Source organism: Bombina bombina, chromosome 1 (genome assembly GCF_027579735.1).
Source record: "Bombina bombina isolate aBomBom1 chromosome 1, aBomBom1.pri, whole genome shotgun sequence".
Lineage (NCBI taxonomy): Eukaryota > Metazoa > Chordata > Amphibia > Anura > Bombinatoridae > Bombina > Bombina bombina.
The window spans coordinates 1,127,627,396-1,127,650,551 of record NC_069499.1 but is presented as its reverse complement, the minus strand read 5'-3'; the positions used below and the strand labels follow the sequence as shown (position 1 = coordinate 1,127,650,551).

The window sequence follows — 23,156 nt, the reverse complement described above, 5'->3', positions numbered from 1 at the left end:
TACACAAAATAACAAATTATCAAAAATAATAAAAATTATTCCTATTCTAATACCCATTAAAAAAAAAAAAAACACTACAAAGTAAAAAACCTAATTTAGAATAAACTACCAATGGCCCTTAAAATGGCCTTTTGTAGGGCATTGCCCTAAAGAAATCAGCTCTGTTTATGAAATAAAAATACAAATACCCACTAACATTACAAACCCCCACCCCCCCCCCCAAACCCCTAAAATAAAAAAAAAAACTATCTAAAAAACCTAAGCTACCCATTGCCCTGAAAAGGGCATTTGGATGGGTTTTGCCCTTAAAAGGGCATTTAGCTCTTTTACTGTCCAAACCCTAATCTAAAAATAAAACCCACCCAAAAAAACCTTAAAAAAAAACCTAACACTAACCCCAAGACATTCAACTTACAGTTTTTGAACTCCCACTTGAACGATCTTCATCCTGGCGGAGAAGTCTTCATCCATGCGGCGAGAAGTCTTCATCCAGACGGCCTCTTCAATATTCATCTCGGCTGCATCTTCTATCTTCATCCCGGTGGCGCGGAGCGGGTCCATCCTGAAGACATCCGACGCAGAGCATTCTCTTCATACTGCTGTACACTGAATCTTCAATGCAAAGTACGCGATCCAAGATGGCGTCCATTGCATTCCTATTGGCTGAAAAATATGAATCAGCCAATAGGAATTAGAGCTGCTAAAATCCTATTGACTGTTCAAATCAGCCAATAGGATTTAAGTAGCTCTCATTCTGTTGGCCGATTCATCATCCAATAGATTGAGAGCTGCTTAAATCCTATTGGCTGATTTGAACAGCCAATAGGATTTTAACAGCTCTAATTCCTATTGGCGGATTCAAATTTTTCAGGCAATAGGAATGCAAGAGACTCCATCTTAGTTCGTGTACCTTGCATTAAAGATTCAGTGTACAGCGGCGACCGTATGAAGAGGATGCTCCGCACCGGATGTCTTCAGGATGGACCCACTTCACGCCACTGGGATCAAGATAGAAGATGCCGCCTGGATGAAGATTGAAGAGGCCGCCTGGATGAAGACTTCTCGCCGATTGGATGAGGACTTCACCGCCAGGATGAAGATTGAAGAGGCCGCCTGGATGAAGACTTCTCGCTGCCTGGATGAGGACTTCGCCGGGATGAAGATCTTTCAAGCGGGACTTCAAAAACTGTAAGTGGAGCGTCTTGGGGTTAGTGTTAGGTTTTTTTAAGGGTTTTTTGGGTGGGTTTTATTTTTAGATTAGGGTTTGGGCAGTAAAAGAGCTAAATGCACTTTTAAGGGCAATGCCCATCCAAATGCCCTTTTCAGGGCAATGGGTAGCTTATGTTTTTTAGATAGTTTTTTTTTATTTTGTGGGTTTGGGGGGTGGGGGTTTGTAATGTTAGTGGGTATTTGTATTTTTATATGAGGTAGTGGGTGATGGTAGTGCGCTTAGTGTGGAGTATTAAACACCTTAACTTAATAACAGATCCTTCAAACTGTTATAGTGAAAAGTTAGACAAGTGCAAGAGAGGAAGTAAGGGCGCTGAAAAAGCTAAAAATACCACTTAAAAGCTGACAGATAATTGTATTATAACCAGGGACTTAGATAGAATATATGTATATTTAATATACCTTAAAAAATGACAAGAACATAAACATTTAAAAAGGGACGTCTCCCTAAAATTGCCAATACATTCGCATAATAAAACAACAATCCAACATAAAAATATCAAATATATTAGATTAGAGACCAGAATTCAAAAAAGCGGAGGATACTATGTTTAGGTTAATGTTCATTCCTTAGGACATTGCCGTTTGCATGATACAGTGTCTATATTTAGTGTCAAATGTCAGAAATACAGTTCTCTTGATGGCTGGTCTATGTTATATTTATATTATATAAAACGTCTTTACTTTATCTGAGACGTCAGACACCGAGTTCTCGAGGAACACACACGAAGCTTGCCTGACAGAGACCAGCTACTGGTAATGTTGTTGCCAAGTATTTGAGATAAGGTATAGACGTTTCTAACCCGCAAAATCACAGATAAAGTAAAGACTTTTTAACCTGCAAATATAACATAGACCAGCCATCAAGAGAACTGTATTTCTGACATTTGACACTAAATATAGACACTGTATCATGCAAACGGCAATGTCCTAAGGAATGAACATTAACCTAAACATAGTATCCACCGCTTTTTTGAATTCTGGTCTCTAATCTGATATATTTGATATTTTTATGTTGGATTGTTGTTTTATTATGCAAATGTATTGGCAATTTTAGGGAGACGTCCCTTTTTAAATGTTTATGTTCTTGTCATTTTTTAAGGTATATTAAATATACATATATTCTATCTAAGTCCCTGGTTATAATACAATTATCTGTCAGCTTTTAAGTGGTATTTTTAGCTTTTTCAGCGCCCTTACTTCCTTTCTTGCACTTGTCTAACTTTTCACTATAACAGTTTGAAGGATCTGTTATTAAGTTCTCTTGCACTTGTCTATTTGTATTATTATTTCATAAACAGAGCTGATTTCTTTAGGGCAATGCCCTACAAAAGGCCCTTTTAAGGGCCATTGGTAGTTTATTCTAGATTAGGTTTTTTATTTTGGGGTGTTTTTTTTAATGGGTATTTGAATAGGAATAATGTTTATTATTTTTGATAAATTTTTATTATTTTGTGTAATGTATTTTTTTAGGGGGTGTTTGTTTTTCTTTTGTAGCAAAAGAGCTGTTTAACTTAGGGCAATGCCTTACAAAAGGCCCTTTTAAGGGCCCCCCAAAAGGCCCTTTTAAGGGCCCTTGGTAGTTTATTTTAGATTAGGCTTTTTTATTTTGGGATGGGTGTTTTTTTTCTTAAAGGGTATTAGAATAGGAATAATTTAAATTTTTTTGGATTTTTTTTTTTGTAATGGTATTTTTTTTTTTTTTTAAATTTTAGGTTTCACTGTAAGGTAGCTTAGGTTTTATTTCATATATCCTATGACTAAGCACCTGTAACGGCGTGAAACGCGTCGGGATCACACCCTTTCTGGATCCTTGTTACCATCATGCATCTATTTTTTGAATTTTAACAATAAAGCAATCTTCTGAAAAAAAATTCTTACCCGTGAGTGCACCGGATTTCTTTTGTTTTTTCTTTTGTATTTTTAGGTTTTATTTGGTATAGATACAAAAATCTCTGCACAGCGGAGCGCTCACGATTACCTCATCCTGTAGTGATTGTTCCAACGGCTCAATGGAGAGAGGGCGGGAACAAATTCCCTAATTCACCTAATCACCTGGTCATAGGCAAAGGCAGCTTCTTCCAGCGTGACTAATAACATGCAGGTACTCAGTGTAGCATACACGTTTTGTGATCAAGCGCACAAAATGCGTATGCTACGCAGAGTACCTGCATACCATCCTGGATTTTTTTCTTTTATCTGGCCCATGTTTTTATTCTTCTGGATTTAAAATAAACTTTATTCACATTTTTACCTGTGGAAGTTTTAGTGCGCTTTCTTTCCATTTTCTCTTTCAATTAGGTTTTATTTGACAGGTAATTTTGTATTTATTTTAACTAGGTAGTTATTAAATAGTTAATAACTATTTACTAACTAGTCTACCTAGTTAAAATAAATACAAACTTACCTGTGAAATAAAAATAAAACCTAAGCTAGCTATAATGTAACTATTAGTTATATTGTAGCTAGCTTAGTTTTATTTTACAGGTAAGTATGTAATTCAAAAATGCCTGGGACATGCATAAGGATATGCTAAGGAAAAAGTAACATGTAATATGGGTAGACTTGATGGGCCTTTTTGGTTCTTATCTACCATCAAATTCTATGTTTACCTTGTATCTAAGCCTCTGCAGACTGCCCCCTTATTTCAATTCTTTTGACAGATGTGCATTTTAGCCAGTACTGACTCCTAGGTAACTCCACAGATGTGAGCACAGTGTTATCTATATGGCACACATGAACTAATGCCCTCTAGTTGTGAAAACATGTTAAAATGCATTCAGATAAGAGGCAACCTTCAAGAGCTTAGATATTAGCATATGAGCCTACCTATATTTAGCTTTTAACAAACAATACCAAGAGAACAAAGCAAAATTGATGATAAAAGTAAATTGGAAAGTTGATTAAAATTAAATGCCCTATCAGAATAATGAAATTTTATTTTTCACTAGACTGTCCCTTTAAATAATAATATATATCACTTAGAAAGATAGAGTCCTATATTCAGTAATAAGACAGAGGCAGAGAGGCAGAGGGGGGAGATTCAGGAACAGCCCCCAATCTCTTCTTCCTAACATCATCAACACAGATCAAGCTGGGTTACTTCTGAAGTGAAATTCCTCCGCTAAAATTAGGGAAGTATTCCTCACCATAGAATATTTTAAGGTAATGGGAGAACTGGGTGCTGGGGGGGAAGAGGATGCCCCTGACAAGGCTATTATTTTTATTGATGCTGAAAAAGCATTTGATTCAGTACACTATGATCATCTATCCTTTACTCTAAAGAGATTTGGATTGGGAGACAATTTTCTTCGTTTCTTTGACAACTTATACAAAAATGCCTCAACTAAAATCATAGTGAATGGGGATCTATCACAGGATATAAAACTAGGTAGAGGAACAAGGCAGGGGTGTCCTCTTTCCCCACTCTTATTCGACCTAGCTATAGAACCGTTGGCCAATGCAATTCGGCAACAGTTAGAAGGTATCAGGATTAATAAGAAGGAGATGCGAATGGCACTTTATGCGGACGATGTTTTGATATATGTCTCAAACACCTCCAAAAATATACCTAAATTGCTTTAAATAATTGAACAGTTTGGATCATTCTCAGGATATAGGGTCAATACCACAAAGTCAGAGCTATTATGGATTAAACAGCCAAAATATCCTAATCTGGAAATTCCTTTTAGTATAGTCAAAGATGCAGTTAAATATCTGGGAATATGGATCAGATAATCCTGAGAACTGGTATAATCTAAATATACCTCCGGTTCTTAAAAAAGTAAAAGAGGCATTCAAGAACTGGCAGATGCTCCCCCTCTTTTTAGCTGGCCGTATAGCTTTATATAAAATGACTCTCTTGCCTAAAATATTATATGTTCTTCAAAATACCCCAATTATTCTTAAATCTAAGGATATTCTCTCTTTCAATACGGCTTTACGTTTATTTATATGGCAGAATAAAAAGCCCAGAATCTCTCTAGTTAAACTAGCTTTACCTATGAAACTCGGAGGTCTTTCTCTTCCGGACATACGAAAATATAATCAGCTGTTTCTAGCGCGTATTGTAGTAGATTGGTTAACGAGTAATAATTACATCACAAACATAGAGCTGGATTCTAATATAACATATCCAGCTGACTTGCGGGCCCTAGCACACTGTAATAAAAATGCGCTCCCTCTAATAGCTAAAAAAATGAGATCAATATGCAACCCTCTTCTTATGTGGGAAAAGGTCTGTAAGTCGCTATCCATAGAACATCGAGTATCAAAAAACAGTCCACTGTTAAATAATCCACAGTTTGAAGCTGGTATGCAATCAGCTACTTTCTCGCAGTGGAAGACTCAAGGGCTTATATATGTACATCAAGTATTAGATTTTGAAATTAAGGGCAGTAGAACCTTTAATTCTTTGAAGGAAGAATTTAATATACCCAATAAAAACTTTTTTGCATACCTACAGGCAAGACATTATGCTACCAGCCTTTCATCCAAATATGGTTGGGACTGGTCTTTGGGAAAGATAGAAAACTGGCTTCTACTAGTCAGAAACGGACTCACTTCAATTTCTTATATTTATCAAAATTTGGTCTCTATTAAAGGCATAGAAATTAATGAAAAAATCTGTGAAAAATGGGCTGAGATGCTAAGAATAGAAACAATTGATACTACGTTAATTACTGAGTCAGTTCAAGTAGTTGCTAGGGCAACTCTCTCGGCAACATGGAGAGAGGCGCAGGTTAAGCTCCTGCATATGTCATATTTTACACCAAAAAAGGGAGCACAGTGTTTGAACTCTAGTTTCAATGCATGTCCAAAATGCTCTCTGCCTCAAGCTAATTTAATACACATGCTCTGGGAGTGCCCAAAAATAAAAAATTTCTGGTTGAAGGTCCAATATTGGATGAATAATACGCTGGGTCTCTCTTCTACGTCTTTGTCACCATTAATGGTGATTACATTAGCACATGAAGGGGAAATATCTCCCAACAATAAGAAAATGGCTAATTTAATAATACTAGCAGGTAGATATTTAATCTTAAAGAAATGGAAGAGTCGAGCAACTCCAAGTGTTAAAGAAATAAAAAATTGTCTAAAGAAACAATGCATGATTGAACAAGTGGACACTGACTTGCAAAGTGAGGCAGATGTAAAGAAGTTCTTTGCAAAGTGGTCTATTTTCATAAAAACTCTCCCTCTTATGGAAATTGAATATCTAATATACCCATTTAGAAACACTGAACTAGTATTGTTAGGCATCTGGTGAATTTGTTTGCTCTTTATTTTCTCTATCCTCCATTCCTATGGGAGGGAGGGGGAGAGAGAAGGGGGTAGGAAATTTTTTTTTATTTTTTTTCCCTTTTTTTTTTTTTCTTTTTTTGCTCTTTCTTTTTTCTTCTTTTTTCTTTATTTTTATTATTGTTATATTACTGTTTCTTAGCAGGAAAAATGCTTTTTATTAATCTATTTAGAATACTGAGTATCATTATAGGGAAGTGTATAAAAAATGAAAAAAAAAACAGCAGAATGGGCAGTTTATTTTGGATGTTCTAAGGTGTATCTCTATATTGTCATATTGTATAAAAATGGGCCTGTTTACTTTTAAAATGATTATCTTTTCTTTTTGAATGTTTTTTATATGAATGACTAATATGTATTCAATGGCCCTGCAAGGTGCAAAATATGTATTTGAATTTCAATGTATCCTCTGCTGGATATAAATAAACAATTAAAAAAAAAAAATTAAATGCCCTATCAGAATAATGAAATTTTATTTTTCACTAGACTGTCCCTTTAAATAATAATATATATCACTTAGAAAGATAGAGTCCTATATTCAGTAATAAGACAGAGGCAGAGAGGCAGAGGGGGGAGATTCAGGAACAGCCCCCAATACAGAATGATAACCAGGAACCAGAGGAAAGAGAGTCAATCCTGGGAGAGAACAAACCAATATAATCTTCTGAGGAAATGTCTGTTGTTAATTTATCTAAAACCAAATTGGATCTAGCACATATAAACCTACTTAAAAAAGGCCTCACATTCTGTCCCACGAATGGTCTTGACAAATTTGAATTCTTAAAAGATCTTAATCTATACGCAAGGAAAATTATCCTTAAGAAAATGTGGGGCAATAAATTTAGCAAGGAATAGGTTGAGGATAGCCAAGACAAGGTAGCTATTGAAAATCTTGTGTCACTGTTAGAAGAACAGGAAGGACAAACAGCAGAAATGAGCTAACCTAAACAGACTAACTTTAAACCATCATCTAAATACTGTATATGCCCCAATTATCTTTATCACCGAGTGTATAGTGAGAATGTGTTGAACAGGATGTAGATAATATTGTCATGACTGGTATAGTAAGTGATAATTTATCTTCTTATGAAAGGAAAGCTCTAAAATATCTAATGGGAAAGACATTCAGATTAAATACTCGGATAAGGGAGGGAACATTGTGATCCTGGACCAAGGTGATTATATGAAGGAAGTATTAAGACAACTGCATACGAAAGAACAGCATGAAGAAGTCTCTAGACTTATTTATGAAAGGTCTTGTGATGAGCTTATCTTTATTTTAAGCAATGCAAGAGACCAGGGAAATATAACAAAGAAAGAATTTGATTTTCTTGTGAATCCATATCCCATTGAACATACATTTTACTGCATACCAAAGTTGCAAAAAACATGAAGAACCCCCCAGGACGCCCCATAGTGTCTGGCATTGGTGGACCTACTGAAGGGATCAGTAGATATATTGATTTTTATCTACGACCCTTCCTTACTGAACTGTCCTCTTATGTGCAGGACACTGGGGACATCCTGAGGAGACTGGATAAAGTAACAATTGACTCATGCTTCTTCTTACTCTGGACGTGGAGTCACTGTATTCCTCGATCCCACAGCATGGGTTTAAGTGCAGCAAAACACTTTCTAATGCTGTGAGGAGAGGAATACAGTGACAACACTAACCTAGTACTTAAGTTACTGGAATTTGTATTGACCAACAATATTTTAATGTTTGATGGTAAACATTACAGACAATTGCAAGGTACAGCCATGGGTGCGGCATGTGCCCCTACCTATGCCTGCTTACATCTTGGCATTTGGGAAACAGTGGATGTTTTCCAGGGTTTGGACCAATTGGTGGAGATGCATGTCTTGTGGATGATATTCTAGTACTGTGGAAAAGTGATGCTGAGTCTGCAGGCAAATTCGTAGAAAAGCTTAATAGAAATAACAGAAATCTATATCTGACTTATCAGATTAGTGACAAGGAGGCCACATTCCTTGATTTAAAGATTACTATAAACAATGGCATGGTGCAAACCAAAGTTTATCGTAAAGAGATAGCAACAGTCTGCTGCACGCATCTAGTCACCATCCTGAAGCTCTATAAAATGGGATACCTGTAGGACAATTTTTAAGACTAAAAAGGTGTTGCTCTACTGAGGCAGATTTTGAGGAACAGGCAGCAGAAATGGCAAAAAGATTTATACAAAGAGGATATTCAAAAAGACAGATATGCAAAGGATGGATTAGGGCCAGACATACACCAAAAACCCAGCTTTTGTATAAAAATAATGAGTCACAGACTCAAAAGAATCAAATTAGATTGATCACAAGGTATAATTCCCATTGGAATAAATTATGTGACATACTTAATAAACACTGGCATATTTTATCCAACGACAGCTCTGTGGCTAGATATATATCTGAATATCCACTGATGACTGCCAAAAGGGCCCCAAGCATAAAAGACAGGTTGGTACACAGTGAATTTCAAAAGGATGTACCCGCCACAAACTGGCTAATTAAATCACAAGTGTTGAAAGGCTGTCAACCTTGTGGATGGTGTGTATATTGCAAACTTATAGAAAAATCATCTAGTTTTTGTACAGAATATTCAGACAAAATCTATAATATAAATGAACAAATTGTATGTAACACTAAGAATGTAATTTACCTATTACATTGTTTGTGTCCCAAATTCTATATTGGTAAGACGACACATGAACTGAAAGACAGAGTTAGGGAGCATAGGGATAGTATTAAAGACTAGGCACTTTCAAATGCTCCATAACTCTGACTTCACCCTATTAAAAGTGCTAGGAATTGAACATATTAGGCCTAAAAGGAGAGGGGGCAACATTGATCAAATATTACTCCAGCATAAATCACGCTGGATGTACAGATTAAATACATTGTCCCCCATTGGCCTAAATGAAAAAAATTGACTATGCCTGCTTTTTGTGAATCCTTGTTTAAAAACATTAAAACAAATTTAACAATGTAAACTACATACTAGACTTGTGCAATATGTGATATGTGGTATTATGTATGTATATACCTCACACTTGCAATTGTTTTTAATGTATAAAATGTAACCTGCTGTTAGCATTAATGTAAATATTTAGGCCATGAATAGGTGTCACCTCACAAGTGCTTTATAAATGTGCATTAAAGCATAAAATGAATTACCAGAATAAGGTTGTTGTATGGCGTTAGTGTCCCTTTAAGATATAGTAACAAGGGATGTGTAACAAGGTAACAGAATCAGTATTTAAACACCACTAGTAGTGGTAACATTATACCTATGACGAAGCCTCAAGTTCAACCCAGAAAGGGGAGGGGCGAAACGCGTAATGTGTGGATTGTAATTTAGCAGCGTGGAGAACGCCATCAGTTGAAGCGGCTCTGATTGTACATGCTCACTATATTCATCCCTACCGAAGTTTAGCAAGTGAAGACCTGTATCGGCATGTGCATCATGTAACTCAGAAGTATGGAGGTATATAGCAGCCGGATGGCATCTACCCCATGAACGAAGGAAGGTTTAAGTCTTACAACCTGTAGTATCCTCTCAGCAAGTAGCATCTGAGTACATTTCTCAGCTGGAAAATCTGTTTCAGGGTATATAAGAGACCGGACTTAGATGTTGCTACCGGAGCGTGTATTTACACTGAGTGCCCGGACTGTAGCAGAGAAAAGGGACGGTACCTGCTCTAACTTTACCGGAGCGTGTTTTGACACTATGTGCTCGGTTTTAAACATGGAATGTCAGCTGGCCAGCTCTGTAACATGCTAGCATGTAGGGGGTTATTGTTGAATTGTTTGACACTGTGACCTACCATCATCTGTTTCACCTTCTATCTGGTATTTAATATATTGTTAATTTATGAAGGCAGACCCGGTGTCTTTACAACCTATATAATAATCGCTTGGTTTAAAGTGTTGTCCTGTGCAGCCTTGTTCTTCTTTGGTTCTTATTACTGAATATAGGACTCTATCTTTCTAAGTGATATATATTTATTTGGGACTGTTCGCACAGACATAACACTAGATACACACTATCTGAGTGCCCCCTTCCCCAGTAATTATTTATCCTTTAAATAATAATCTGTACAACATTGAGAAAAAATGTAATATTAGATGATTTTTACCTTAAAGGGAAATGATACCCAAATGTTAAAGCACTTGAAAGTGATGCAGCATAGTTGAAAAAAGCTGACTAGAAAATATCACCTGAACATCTCTATGTAAAAAGGAAAATATTTTACCTCAAAATTTCCTAAGTATTCACTCCCCATAGTTAAGGGATTTTAGCAGCCAATCAGGATACTAGTCCGAGGACGTACAAGCACCTTGCATGCACAGGCACAGTCATGTTATTTTCCTATTCAGTTTAAGGACATTTATTTACAGCATTACAGCAAAGCATACCATATCCTTAGCACTGCTGTTGCTGATTGGCTATTGTTTTTTTGGGGGGGTTCAACTTGAAGCTGAACAGTAGCTGAAGTATAACAGTTACCAGAGTACTTACTCTTGTAAACTGAAGACATTTTTAGGTAAAAATCTTTCTTTTTTACATAGAGATGCTCTGGTGATATTTTCCTGTCAACTTTCAAGTGATTTAGCATTTAGGTATTATGTCCCTTTAATATTAGCTTACATTTTAGCCTGGTGGTCCGATAAATCAGCTTGTCGGTGTGCTCAGTAAATGGGTGCTGGGGAGAGCACTGACATACTATTTGTAATGTACACTTGTTCTTTATACTCATAGGCTATCTTTAAGCATAACAAAAATTCAACATTATCAAACATACCCTTTACTGTTTTTTTCTTTCTATCGGCTAGAGTTTTGTCGGTAACGACCCGCGTAGCTAACGCTGGCTTTTTTCCCCCCGCACCTTTTAAATACCGCTGGTATTTAGAGTTCACAGAAGGGCTGCGTTAGGCTCCAAAAAGGGAGCGTACAGCATAATTTACCGCCACTGCAACTCTCAATACCAGCGGTGCTTACGGACGTGGCCAGCTTAAAAAACGTGCTCGTGCACGATTCCCCCATAGGAAACAATGGGGCAGTTTGAGCTGAAAAAAAACCTAACACCTGCAAAAAGGCAGCGTTCAGCTCTTAACGCAGCCCCATTGTTTCCTATGGGGAAACACTTCCTAAGTCTGCACCTAACACCCTAACATGTACCCCGAGTCTAAACACCCCTAACCTTACACTTATTAACCCCTAATCTGCCGTCCCCGCTATCGCTGACCCCTGCATATTTTTTTAACCCCTAATCTGCCGCTCCGTACACCGCCGCAACCTACATTATCCCTATAGAATCCTATCAGCCAATCGGAATTCGAGGGACGCCATCTTGGATGACGTCCCTTAAAGGAACCTTCATTCTGTGTTAGGACGTCGGAAGAAGAGGATGGAGGTCTTGAAGATGGAGCCGCTCGTCGTCGGATGGAAGAAGATAGAAGATGTCGCTTGGATGAAGATGTCTACCGGTCAGGATCTCCTCTTCTGCCCGGATAGGATGAAGACTTCTGCCCGATGATGGACTTCTTCAGCCGCTTGGATCAAGACTTCAGCCGGAGGATGGACGTCTTCAACCCCCGCTTGGGCTTGGATCAAGACTTCAGCCGGAGGATGGACGTCTTCAGCCCCCACTTGGGCTTGGATCAAGACATCGGAGCCTGGACCGATCGGTGATACCCGGCGTGGTGAAGACAAGGTAGGGAGATCTTCAGGGGCTTAGTGTTAGGTTTATTTAAGGGTGGTTTGGGTTAGATTAGGGGTATGTGGGTGGTGGGTTGTAATGTTGGGGGGGGGAGTATTGTATGTTTCTTTTTCCAGGCAAAAGAGCTGAATTCTTTGGGGCATGCCCCGCAAAAGGCCCTTTTAAGGGCTGGTAAGGTAAAAGAGCTTTTCTATTTTTATTTTAGAATAGGGTAGGGCATTTTTTTTATTTTGGGGGGTTTGTTATTTTATTAGGGGGCATAGAGTAGGTGTAATTAGCTTAAAATTGTAATATTTTTCTAATGTTTGTAAATATTTTTTTATTTTTTGTAACTTAGTTCTTTTTTTATTTTTTGTACTTTAGTTAATTTATTTAATTGTATTTATTTGTAGGTATTGTATTTAATTAATTTATTGATAGTGTAGTGTTAGGTTTAATTGTAACTTAGGTTAGGATTTCTTTTACAGGTAATTTTGTAATTATTTTTACTAGGTAACTATTAAATAGTTATTAACTATTTAATAGCTATTGTACCTGGTTAAAATAAATACAAAGTTGCCTGTAAAATAAATATTAATCCTAAAATATCTACAATATAATTATAATTTATATTGTAGCTATATTAGGATTTATTTTACAGGTAGGTATTTAGCTTTAAATAGGAATAATTTATTTAATAAGAGTTAATTTATTTCGTTAGATTTAAATTATATTTAACTTAGGGGGGTGTTAGGGTTAGGGTTAGACTTAGCTTTAGGGGTTAATACATTTATTAGAGTAGCGGTGAGGTCCGGTCGGCAGATTAGGGGTTAATAATTGTAGGTAGGTGGAGGCGACGTTGGGGGTGGCAGATTAGGGGTTAATAAATATAATATAGGGGTCAGCGGTGTTAGGGGCAGCAGATTAGGGGTACATAGGGATAACGTAGGTGGCGGCGGTGTGCGGTCGGCAGATTAGGGGTTAAAAAATTTTAATAGAGTGGCGGCGATGTGGGGGGACCTCGGTTTAGGGGTACATAGGTAGTTTATGGGTGTTAGTGTACTTTAGAGCACAGTAGTTAAGAGCTTTATGAACCGGCGTTAGCCCAGAAAGCTCTTAACTCCTGGCTTTTTGCTGCGGTTGGAGTCTTGTTGTTAGATTTCTAACGCTCACTTCAGCCAAGACTCTAAATACCAGCGTTAGAAAGATCCCATTGAAAAGATAGGATACGCAAATGGCATAGGGGGATCTGCGGTATGGAAAAGTCGCGGCTGCAAAGTGAGCGTTAGACCCTTTCCTGACTGACTCTAAATACCAGAGGTAGCCCAAAACCAGCGTTAGGAGCCTCTAACGCTGGTTTTGACGGCTAACGCCAAACTCTAAATCTAGGCGTATGTTTTGTTATTTTTAAGATAGTTTGCAAAATTTTGTTAATATGCCCTAAAATTCCTGCAAAACAAGACACTTTTTTAACTCCAAATTTGCTATCGGAGGAAAACCTATAAAATTGTCATGAAATGCTACCATTTTCTTCTGAAGTGGTATTTACTGGTTAAGGGCTAGATTACGAGTGGAGCGGTATTTTGCGCTCCCACTCGTGCGTTAACTTTGCTAGACGGAGGCTTTTTTGCGTGTGCAAAATGTTTTCGCATGAGCTCCAATAGGGCACGCGCAAGAAGCAGAAATTTGAATATTGTGTTATAGCATATACTTCAATGGAGGACACAAAAAATAGAAAAAAACCTTATACCCTTACTCGTGCAGAAAACCGATCGTGTTTTCTCAAGTGCTCTAACCCGACGTGAAATATGAATGTTTCATATTCCAATGTTCTTCACGTAGCAGAATATGTTCTATTTATCTATTTATGATTGAGTACATATTTCTATATATGTATCTGATTTTTTTGTTAAAATATGTACATATATATATATATGTCTGTGTATATGTATAGATATGTACAAATACAGTATATATAGAAATATCTATTTAAAAACACTTAAAACATTGAAGAACATTGGAATGTGAAATATTTAGAGTAAATACACAAGCAATTTCTTAAATATGAATATAGCATAAATATGTTTTTCATGTTTTCAGCTACTTGACTGCAAAGGGCTCCAATGCGCATATATATATATATATATATATATATATATATATATATATATATATATATATATATATATGTGTGTGTTTCTATGTGTATATGTCTGTAAATACATATATGCACATATAATTGCATAAATACATATGTACACACATATTCATATTTAGACATGTATATCTCTGTTAAAGCCCTTTGCAAGCCTTTTTTTTCTTTTCTTTTTAAAATTATTTTTATTAGATAGTTTTATTATGAGTGCAACTGTACCTTTAAATACAATTTTGATGTGCTCAAGAGAACAAATTTACGTTCAACCTGTATTGCGTGTGCAACTTCAGACGCGCAAAGATCCGCAAATAAACCACTTTCACTTGCGTGCAACAGTAAGCACGCCACTCATAATCTATCATTAATACTGATAGCTGTTTCCATCTATTGCTGTGGATTGCAAACAGGTGGGACAGATTCCATAAAAAAATATATTAGTATAATAAAACACATGCAGTAAGTATTCTGCAGCACAGCATGTTCCCTACACACAAAAACTTTGACTAGTAACCATATTATTTCTTCAACCTGTCAAACAATGAATAAAAATAAAAAAATAATGGAAACTTTGTCTGTGGCCCAAGGGTAGGAAAATCATCATGGTAAACTCCATGTGGCCCCCAGCTGGACAACCCTGAATATTAATTGCTTCAGAAAAATATTCATGAGTTTCTTGCACACAGAAACACACAATTTCTTTGTGTCTGTACATGAGTGCATGTGTGTATATAAAGACAGAGATACACACCTAAATGTACATATATATATATATATATATATATATATAGAGAGAGAGAGAGAGAGAGAGAGAGAGAGAGAGAGAGAGAGAAAGAGAGAGAGAGAGAGAGAGAGAGAGAGAGAGAGAGAGAGAGAGAGAGAGAGAGAGAGAGAGAGAGAGAATAACAAGGGAAAAAACAACAACTTGGTAGCCCACTCAATACAAAATTATGTTATAAACTGCATATAATTCAACAAAGTGACACAGTGTGAAAAAAAACTGCTGTTGCTATCTATTTTTCTCTCCTGGAATTTTCATCAGTGACATTTGACTTGCCAGCCCTGTTTGGCAGTTTCCTATATATATTAACCTATTAGCTGCAGGAGAGGGCTACAACAATTTGCTATGAAATCCACTAAAACTCTATGGGGAAGAGAAAGGAGACAAATGATTGTCCTTTTTTTACTCCTAAACTGTAAGACTGCTTAAAAGAGATGTGGCATTTTCTTACTGTATATACTGATGATCTCAGGTGGAAAGCTACACTATGATAGCACTATTTGTAATTTTGATGTGTTTTAACATTTACACATTTATACAACTGTTTTTACAAAAGTAAAGAATTATTAAATCTTAACAGAAGTGATTTCAGGAGGGAATATATTTTTGTATATCAGCAAATATTTGTAAATTGCTGAAGAAAACATTTTGAAGTTTCCAAAACTCTGATCCTCATGCAAGTATCAGGCAACAGGTAACAGATGAATGTAAATAATCTTCATATGTGGAATTTTAAAACAATTAAATTGTGTACAAATATAAAATGAATTAATTTTGCCAATAATATTAGTAATACAAACTATTAAATAGTTATTATGTTCTTGCAGTTGTCTAGGATATTGTATTAAAAACTGGATTGCTCAATTTTAAAACTACAGCTTATTATTACCTGCTCCGAGTTAGGATGCTCCTATGCAATGCTACTTTTATTTGAGCTAATTTTGGTTCTCACAGCAATGATAATACACATACAAGGTTCCCACACCACAAACTGTTTACTCTACATTTACACTTTATGCTACAGATAAACACAGACTTTTCATTGCAATTTGGTTATTAATATCTATTAGTGTGTTCTTAATATCCTGCTTATTTTGAAGTAAGATAATATAATATCAGCAACCAAGTTTTACCTGTTCATGTTGTCACTAAGTCAAAACTGAAAATGCTAAATGATGGAGCAATATTCTACAAGAACTGGAGGGGAAAGGTTACACATGGTAGATGCAACCAAGTAATTGAAGTGTCCTCACCTGTGATCTGGAAACTTTGCTGGATGGAATCTATTTCGCCTATTTCAGTGCAGATTCCTTGCCCATTCATGAGGGTGTGAAGTGGTTTATCAGACCCACGTGGTGGGTAACAGCGAAGACCAGATCCACAGCGGGTGGTATATACCCCACAAAGTGCTCCTTTAGAAAGAGCACAGGTGGCACAGCATCCACAACCTGGTTCTTTCACCAGCTCCTGGCACCCAGTGGGGTCCAGACAGCGAATGAGTTTTTCTTGAGAGCAGGGTGGGCACTGAATGGCATCTTCAGCTATACCAATGCATGCCAGGATGAGAAGGAGGAGGGCAGAGAGGCTGTGTCTGGGCATCATGTGGGTGGTCTCTAAGAAGTAGTTAGAGCAAACACAGAGATGGGCAGCAGCTGCTTTCTGGGGTTAACACTCAGGGACAAAGACTTGATGAGCTGGTAAATTCGTAGTTGTGCTGCTCTCCATAGCAAGAATCTGGGGGACTGAGAATTTACTGCAATGGGCAGAAACATGTGGACTTTATACTGAAGCTAAACCACTCCTCTCTGTAGTCCTACTGCCAGGAGAGGAAAAGCGAGAGGAGGGAGAGAAAGAAATGCTGGGAGCGAAGAAAAAAAAATACAGTAATACAAGTTAAGAGAAAAGCATTTAATGTATAAGAACATATTTACATTTAATACATATATTTCTACTTCAGCTCCAATATTTATTCACATTTTACCTCCAACCCACTCCTTCTGTTGATAGATTTTCCTTGCTTTATAATTTCTCTTTTGTCTCCCTATAATGACTTGCATATAACAGCCCTCACACCCATCCTGCTGTTTCAAGTTACATATAACCTTTAATTCTCTCCTTTCTACAATTCCTTTTTTTTGCTTAATAAACCATATTCCTATTTATTATTATATTATGTATATGAATTTTGCCACAAACTCATAGTAGCACTTTTCTGCGATGTATCCCTAAGGGTTGCATCCTATACGGGAATGACCCGAACAGTCTATTTGTGTGTCCGGGTTTGAAGCTTAGTCAGATGTGGACATGGGAAATGTGGTGCAAATATACACTGCCTAGTCGTACTGTAATAGTACTGTTCTTACTGAGTGACGGCTCCTACATGATGCTTAGATGTGGCGTGAGATTGTGTGTCTTTGTGTTTGTCAGTTTCTTTGTGTGTGTGTGAGTCTGTGTGTAAAAGTTTTAGTGTGTGTGTGAGAGAATGTGTGTGAGAGTGTATGTTTTTGTGTATGTGTTAGTGTGTGAGTGTATGTGTGTTTGTGTATGTCTTTGTGTGTGTGAGTCTGTTTTAGAAAGAGTAAGTGTCTTTGTATGTGTGGGTGAGATAATGTGTGTGAGTGTATGCGTTAGTGTGTGAGAGTGTGTGTGTCTGTGTTTGTCAGTGTTTTTGTATGTGTGGGTAAGAGAATGTGTGTGAGTGTATGTGTCAGTGTGTGCAAGTGTATGTGTTAGTGTGTGAGAGTGTGTGTGTCTGTGTTTGTCAGTGTCTTTGTGTGTGTGTGAGTCTGTTTGTGATAGAGTGTCTTTGTGTTTGTGGGTGAAAGAATGTGTGTATATATATATATATATATATATATATATATATATATATATATATATATCTCCTATATAATAAAAGGCCAAGTGTGTTTGTCCGAAGCTGTCATGTGCAGTAGAGACTGCACGGAGGACAAACACACCTGGCCTTAGAGTCCCTACCTGAACAGCCGGTGCGGGGAAAGTGGACGTGGCCGGGCATGAGCGGCGTGACGGGGGCATGGTCGGGCGTGACGGGGCGTGGCCAGGCGCGACCGCACAAGAGGGATAGAGGGTAGAGAGATAGAAAGAGAAGGGGAGAGAGAAAGAAAGAGAGGGGAAGAGAACAAAATAGATGGGAAAGAGCAAGAGAGGGGGGAGAGAGAGCAAAATAGAGGGGAAAGAGCAAAAGAGATGGGAATGAGCAAAAGAGAGGGAAGAGAGAGAGAGCAAAAGAGAGGGGAGAGAGAAAATAAGAGGGGGAAAGAGAGAGAGCAAAAGAGAGGGGGAGAGAGAGCAAAAGAGAGGGATGGAGAGAGAGAGCAAAAGAGAGGTGTTAGAGAGTGCAAAAGAGAGGGAGGGAGAGAGAGCGCAAAAGAGAGGGGGGAGAGAGAAAGCGCAAAAGAGAGGGGGGAGAGAGCGCAAAAGGGAGGGGGGGAGAGAGAGTGCAAAAGAGAGGGGGGAGAGAGAGAGAGCAAAAGAGAGGGGGAGAGAGAGAGCGCAAAAGAGAGGGGGGTGAGAGAGAGCAAAAGAGGGGGGAAAGAGAGAGCGCGCAAAAGAGAGGAGGGAGAGGGAGAGCACAAAAGAGAGGTGGGAGAGAGAGTGTGCATAAGAGAGGGGGAGAAAGAGCAAAAGAGAGGGATGGGGAGAGAGACAGAGCAAAAAAGAGGGATGGAGAGAGAGACAGAGCAAAAGAGAGGGGGGAGAGAGAGAGTGCAAAAGAGAGGGGGAAGAGAGAGAGCGCAAAAGAGAGGGGGGAGAGAGAGAGTGCAAAAGAGAGTGGGGAGAGATCGCAAAAGAGAGGGGGTTGAGAGAGAGCAAAAAAGAGAGGGGGAGAGAGAGAGAGCAAAAGAGAGGGAGAGAGTGCAAAATAGAGGGGGGAGAGAGAGAGCGCGCAAAAGAGAAGGGGAGAGAGAGAGTGCAGAAGAGAGGGGGGAGAGAGAGAGCGCAAAAGAGAGGGGGGGAGAGAGAGAGGGCAAAAGAGAGGGGGAGAGAGAGAGAGCAAAAGAGAGGGGGAGAGAGAGAGGGGGTGAGAGAGCGCAAAAGGGAGGGGGAGAGAGAGAGTGCAAAAGAGAGGGGGGAGAGAGAGAGCAAAAGAGAGGGGGAGAGAGAGAGCGCAAAAGAGAGGGGGGTGAGAGAGAGAGCAAAAGAGAGGGGGGAAAAGAGAGCACGCAAAAGAGAGGGGGGAGAGAGAGAGCACAAAAGAGAGGTGGGAGAGAGAGTGTGCAAAAGAGAGGGGGAGAAAGAGCAAAAGAGAGGGATGGGGAGAGAGACAGAGCAAAAAAGAGGGATGGGGAGAGAGACAGAGCAAAAGAGAGGGGGGAGAGAGAGAGTGCAAAAGAGAGGGGGAAGAGAGAGAGCGCAAAAGAGAGGGGAGAGAGAGAGTGAAAAAGAGAGTGGGGAGAGATCGCAAAAGAGAGGGGGGAGAGAGAGCGCAAAAGAGAGGGGGAGAGAGAGCACAAAATAGAGGGGGAGAGTGCAAAAGAGAGGGGGGAGAGAGAGCGCAAAAGAGAAGGGGAGAGAGAGAGAGCGCAGAAGAGAGGGGGGAGAGAGAGAGCGCAAAATAGAGGGGGAGAGAGAGTGCAAAAGAGAGGGAGGGAGAGAGAGCGCAAAAGAGAGGGGGGAGAGAGAGAGGGCAAAAGAGAGGGGGGAGATAGAGCTCAAAGGAGAGGGGGAGAGAGAACGCAAAAGAGAGGGGGGGAGAGAGAGAGGGCAAAAGAGAGTCGGGAGAGAGAGAGAGCAAAAGAGAGGGGGAGAGAGAGAGCGCAAAAGAGAGGGGGGTGAGAGAGAGCAAAATAGAGGGGGAAAGAGAGAGTGCGCAAAAGAGAGGGGGGAGAGAGAGAGCACAAAAGAGAGGTGGGAGAGAGAGTGTGCAAAAGAGAGGGGGAGAAAGAGCAAAAGAGATGGATGGGGAGAGAGACAGAGCAAAAAAGAGGGATGGGAGAGAGACAGAGCAAAAGAGAGGGGGGAGAGAGAGAGTGCAAAAGAGAGGGGGGAAGAGAGAGAGCGCAAAAGAGAGGGGGGTTGATAGAGCTCAAAAGAGAGGGGGAGAGAGAGCACAAAAGAGAGGGGGGAGAGAGGGCAAAAGAGAGGGGGGAGAGAGAGAGAGCAAAAGAGAGGGGGAGAGAGAGAGCGCAAAAGAGAGGGGGTGAGAGAGCACAAAAGGGAGGGGGAGAGAGAGAGTGCAAAAGAGAGGGGGATGAGAGAGAGAGAGCAAAAGAGAGGGGGAAAGAGAGAGCGCACAAAAGAGAGGGGGGAGAGAGAGAGCACAAAAGAGAGGTGGGAGAGAGAGTGTGCAAAAGAGAGGGGGAGAAAGAGCAAAAGAGAGGGATGGGGAGAGAGACAGAGCAAAAAAGAGGGATGGGGAGAGAGACAGAGCAAAAGAGAGGGGGGAGAGAGAGAGTGCAAAAGAGAGGGGGAAGAGAGAGAGCGCAAAAGAGATGGGAGAGAAAGAGTGCAAAAAGAGTGGGGAGAGATTGCAAAAGAGAGGGGGGAGAGAGAGAGCGCAAAAGAGAGGGGGAGAGAGAGCGCAAAACAGAGGGGGAGAGAGAGCACAAAAGAGAGGGAGAGACTGCAAAAGAGAGGGGGAGAGAGAGAGCACAAAAGAGAAGGGGAGAGAGAGCGCAGAAGAGAGGGGGGAGAGAGCGCAAAATAGAGGGGGAGAGAGAGTGCAAAAGAGAGGGAGGGAGAGAGAGCGCAAAAGAGAGGGTGGGAGATAGAGATCAAAAGAGAGGGGGGGAGAGAACGCAAAAGAGAGGGGGGGAGAGAAAGAGGGCAAAAGAGAGTCGGGAGAGAGAGAGAGCAAAAGAGAGGGGGAGAGAGAGAGCGCAAAAGAGAGTGGGGAGAGATCGCAAAAGAGAGGGGGGAGAGAGAGAGCGCAAAAGAGAGGGGGAGAGAGAGCACAAAAGAGAGGGGGAGACTGCAAAAGAGAGGGGGGGAGAGAGAGCACAAAAGAGAGGTGGGAGAGAGAGTGTGCATAAGAGAGGGGGAGAAAGAGCAAAAGAGAGGGATGGGGAGAGAGACAGAGCAAAAAAGAGGGATGGAGAGAGAGACAGAGCAAAAGAGAGGGGGGAGAGAGAGAGTGCAAAAGAGAGGGGGAAGAGAGAGAGCGCAAAAGAGAGGGGTGAGAGAGAGAGTGCAAAAGAGAGTGGGGAGAGATCGCAAAAGAGAGGGGGTAAAGAGAGCACAAAATAGAGGGGGAGAGAGAGTGCAAAAGAGAGGGAGGGAGAGAGAGCGCAAAAGAGAGGGGGGAGAGAGAGAGGGCAAAAGAGAGGGGGGAGATAGAGCTCAAAGGAGAGGGGGAGAGAGAACGCAAAAGAGAGGGGGGGAGAGAGAGAGGGCAAAAGAGAGTCGGGAGAGAGAGAGAGCAAAAGAGAGGGGGAGAGAGAGAGCAAAATAGAGGGGGAAAGAGAGAGTGCGCAAAAGAGAGGGGGGAGAGAGAGAGCACAAAAGAGAGGTGGGAGAGAGAGTGTGCAAAAGAGAGGGGGGAAAGAGCAAAAGAGATGGATGGGGAGAGAGACAGAGCAAAAAAGAGGGATGGGGAGAGAGACAGAGCAAAAGAGAGGGGGGAGAGAGAGAGTGCAAAAGAGAGGGGGGAAGAGAGAGAGCGCAAAAGAGAGGGGGGTTGATAGAGCTCAAAAGAGAGGGGGAGAGAGAGCACAAAAGAGAGGGGGGAGAGAGGGCAAAAGAGAGGGGGGAGAGAGAGAGAGCAAAAGAGAGGGGGAGAGAGAGAGCGCAAAAGAGAGGGGGTGAGAGAGCACAAAAGGGAGGGGGGAGAGAGAGAGTGCAAAAGAGAGGGGGGTGAGAGAGAGAGCAAAAGAGAGGGGGAAAGAGAGAGCGCACAAAAGAGAGGGGGGAGAGAGAGAGAGCACAAAAGAGAGGTGGGAGAGAGAGTGTGCAAAAGAGAGGGGGAGAAAGAGCAAAAGAGAGGGATGGGGAGAGAGACAGAGCAAAAGAGAGGGGGGAGAGAGAGAGTGCAAAAGAGAGGGGGAAAAGAGAGAGCGCAAAAGAGATGGGAGAGAGAGAGTGCAAAAAGAGTGGGGAGAGATCGCAAAAGAGAGGGGGGAGAGAGAGAGCGCAAAAGAGAGGGGGAGAGAGAGCGCAAAAGAGAGGGGGAGAGAGAGCGCAAAAGAGAGGGAGAGACTGCAAAAGAGAGGGGGAGAGAGCACAAAAGAGAAGGGGAGAGAGAGAGAGCGCAGAAGAGAGGGGGGAGAGAGAGAGCGCAAAATAGAGGGGGAGAGAGAGTGCAAAAGAGAGGGAGGGAGAGAGAGCGCAAAAGAGAGGGTGGGAGAGAACGCAAAAGAGAGGGGGGGAGAGAGAGAGGGCAAAAGAGAGTCGGGAGAGAGAGAGAGAGAGCAAAAGAGAGGGGGAGAGAGAGAGCGCAAAAGAGAGGGGGAGAGAGAGCACAAAAGAGAGGGGGAGACTGCAAAAGAGAGGGGGGGAGAGAGAGCACAAAAGAGAGGTGGGAGAGAGAGTGTGCATAAGAGAGGGGGAGAAAGAGCAAAAGAGAGGGATGGGGAGAGAGACAGAGCAAAAAAGAGGGATGGAGAGAGAGACAGAGCAAAAGAGAGGGGGGAGAGATAGAGTGCAAAAGAGAGTGGGGAGAGATCGCAAAAGAGAGGGGGGAGAGAGAGAGAGCGCAAAAGAGAGGGGGAGAGAGAGCACAAAAGAGAGGGGGAGACTGCAAAAGAGAGGGGGGGAGAGAGAGCACAAAAGAGAGGTGGGAGAGAGAGTGTGCATAAGAGAGGGGGAGAAAGAGCAAAAGAGAGGGATGGGGAGAGAGACAGAGCAAAAAAGAGGGATGGAGAGAGAGACAGAGCAAAAGAGAGGGGGGAGAGATAGAGTGCAAAAGAGAGGGGGAAGAGAGAGAGCGCAAAAGAGAGGGGGGAGAGAGAGAGTGCAAAAGAGAGTGGGGAGAGATCGCAAAAGAGAGGGGGTAGAGAGAGAGCAAAAAAGAGAGGGGGAGAGA

At 40.6% G+C, this 23,156-nt stretch overlaps 1 protein-coding gene across 1 annotated transcript in view; it reads right to left on the bottom strand.

The window, feature by feature from the left end:
* The window catches only part of IGFBP4 (insulin like growth factor binding protein 4), a 117,800-nt gene extending 100,868 nt beyond the window's left edge, over positions 1-16,932 (bottom strand). The window contains exon 1 of the mRNA XM_053698422.1: positions 16,426-16,932. Within this exon, the coding sequence (XP_053554397.1) occupies positions 16,426-16,774 (349 nt within the window). The 5' untranslated portion in view covers positions 16,775-16,932. The remainder of the gene's footprint in view (positions 1-16,425) is intronic.
* Positions 16,933-23,156: the final 6,224 nt, after the last annotated feature.